General features: G+C 41.4%; 1 protein-coding gene across 1 annotated transcript; it reads left to right on the top strand.

Annotated features, from left to right (window-relative positions):
* Positions 1-571: 571 nt before the first annotated feature.
* On the top strand, positions 572-1,163 carry LOC121853351 (GATA zinc finger domain-containing protein 21-like; the record flags this gene model as incomplete). Its single annotated transcript, XM_042347420.1, has 2 exons — positions 572-684; positions 905-1,163. Coding segments are annotated over exons 1-2 (372 nt in total), but the record flags the coding sequence as incomplete, so codon positions are not given.
* Positions 1,164-2,392: the final 1,229 nt, after the last annotated feature.

The raw sequence follows: 2,392 nt of genomic DNA, 5'->3' as shown, positions 1-2,392 counted from the left end.
CAACTGGAGTAATTTTGGGGAAGACAACAACAACAACAACTGGAGTAACAGGGAGAAGACAACAACAACAACAACTGGAGTACTTGGGGGAAGACAACAACAACAACATCTGGAGTGGCAGGGAGAGACAACAACAACAACAACTGGAGTAATTGGGGAAGACAACAACAACAACAACTGGAGTAAGCAGGGGAAGACAACAACAACTACTGGAGTAACTTGGGGGAAGACAACAACAACAGCTTGGAGTAACTGGGAAGACAAGCCAACAACAACAACAACTGGGTGGAGGGAAGACAACAACAACAACATCTGGAGTAACTTGGGGAAGACAACAACACAACAACAACAACAACTGGAGTAACTTGGGGAAGACAACAACAACAACAACAACTGGATAACGGGGGAAGACAACAACAACAACTGGATGGCAGGGAAGACAACAACAACAACAACTGATAACAGGGAAGACATTAACAAACTGGAATGCTGGGGAAGACAACAACAACTAGATGAGTAACAACAACAATGACTAGATGGCAGGGGGAAGGAAGACAACAACAACAACAACATGGCAGTAATTCTGGGGAAGACAGCAGAACAAGCAACATCTGGAGTAGCAGGGAGAGGAACGACAACAGCAGCATCTGGAGTACTTGGGAAGACAACAACAACAACAACTGGGTAACAGGAGACGACAACAACAACAACTAAGGTAATAACAGGGGAAGACGACAACAACAACAACAACAAGACAGGAAACGACAACAACAACAGGGAAGACAACAACAAGACAACAACAACAGGGGAAGAATTGAGAGGAAGATGGCAGGAACAACAGGGAGACAGGAAGACAACAACTAGATGTGGGGAAGACAACAACAACAACTGAGTAACTTGGAAGACGACAACAACAACTAGATGACAGGAACAACAACTGGAGACAACAACAACAACTGGAGGACAGGGAAGACAACAAGAGACAGGAGGAGGCAACAACAACTATGGATAACTTGGGAGACACAAGAAACAACAACAACAACTGGAGTAACTTAGGGAAGAACGACAACAACAACAACAAGAGAGAACAGACATTAGGAAGAGCAGGGGAGACAGAAGACAGCAACAACACAACAGGAAGAAGACAACAACAACAACAGGGAGTAACTGGGAAGACGGGAACACAAGGGAAGACAGGAGACAAGAACAACAACAACAATAAGACAACAACAAAACAGGAGAGAAAACAAAAGATGGGGGGAAGACAACAACAACAACTGGTAACAGGAAGACAGCAACAACAGTATGACAACAATTTAAATCTGTTATATTTAAATATGAAGAAAAGGTCAAGTTTGGTGTATATACAGTGTTGTACTGAACAGCGTCCAAGACGAACAACATCGTCTGGCGTTATCCTCCATCCTGTAATAGTATATATAAATGGAAGCCCAGTGATGACCACGTGTGAGCAGACATTATTCTCTATATTCTTTCTAAATTTTGGGATATATTAAAAAAAGATAATTATGAATAGTGGTAGTTGGTGGTAGAAGATAGTAATGAATGGTGGTGGTTGGTGGTAGAAAGATAATATAGAATGGTGGTTGTTGGTGGTAGAAGATAGTAATGAATGGTGGTAGTTGGTGGTAGAAGATAGTATGAATGGTGGTAGTTGGTGGTAGAGATAATAATGAGGTGAGGTTGTTGGTGGTGAAATAGTAGATGGATGGTGGTGGTGGTGCAGAATGAATGAATGGTGGTTGTTGGTGGTAGAAGATAGTATGAATGGTGGTTGTTGGTGGTAGAAGATGGTTGAATGGTGGTAGTTGGTGGTAGAGATATGAATGGTGGTTGTTGGTGGTAGAAGATAGTAATGAATGGTGGTAGTTGGTGGTAGAAGATAGTAATGAATGGTGGTTGTTGGTGGTAGAAGATAGTATGAATGGTTGGTTGTTGGTGGTAGAAAATAGTATGAATGATTAGTTGTTGGTGGTAGAAGATAGTATGAATGGTGGTTGTTGGTGGTAGAAGATAGTATGAATAATTGGTTGTTGGTGGTAGAAGAATAGTAAGATAATTGGTAGTTAGTGGTAGAAGATAGTATGAGATAATTGGTTGTTGGTGGTAGAAGATAGTAATGAATAGGTGGTTGTTGGTGGTAAGATAGTATGAATGGTGGTGGTTGTTGGTGAGTAGAATAATATGAATGGTGGGTTGTTGGTGTGGTAGAGATGGTAATGAATGGTGGTAGTTGGTGGTAGAAGATAGTATTGAATGGTGGTTGTTGGTGGTAGAAGATAGTATGAATGGTGGTTGTTGGGTGGTAGAAGATAGTATGAATGGAGGTGGTTGTTGGTGGTAGAAGATAGTAAACAATACATGCTTCTAG

The sequence above is a fragment of the Homarus americanus genome, unplaced genomic scaffold (assembly GCF_018991925.1).
Source record: "Homarus americanus isolate GMGI-L3 unplaced genomic scaffold, GMGI_Hamer_2.0 scaffold55712, whole genome shotgun sequence".
In the NCBI taxonomy this organism is placed as follows: domain Eukaryota; kingdom Metazoa; phylum Arthropoda; class Malacostraca; order Decapoda; family Nephropidae; genus Homarus; species Homarus americanus.
Note: the sequence above shows the minus strand (reverse complement) of the source record. Positions and strands in the feature narration are given on the sequence as shown.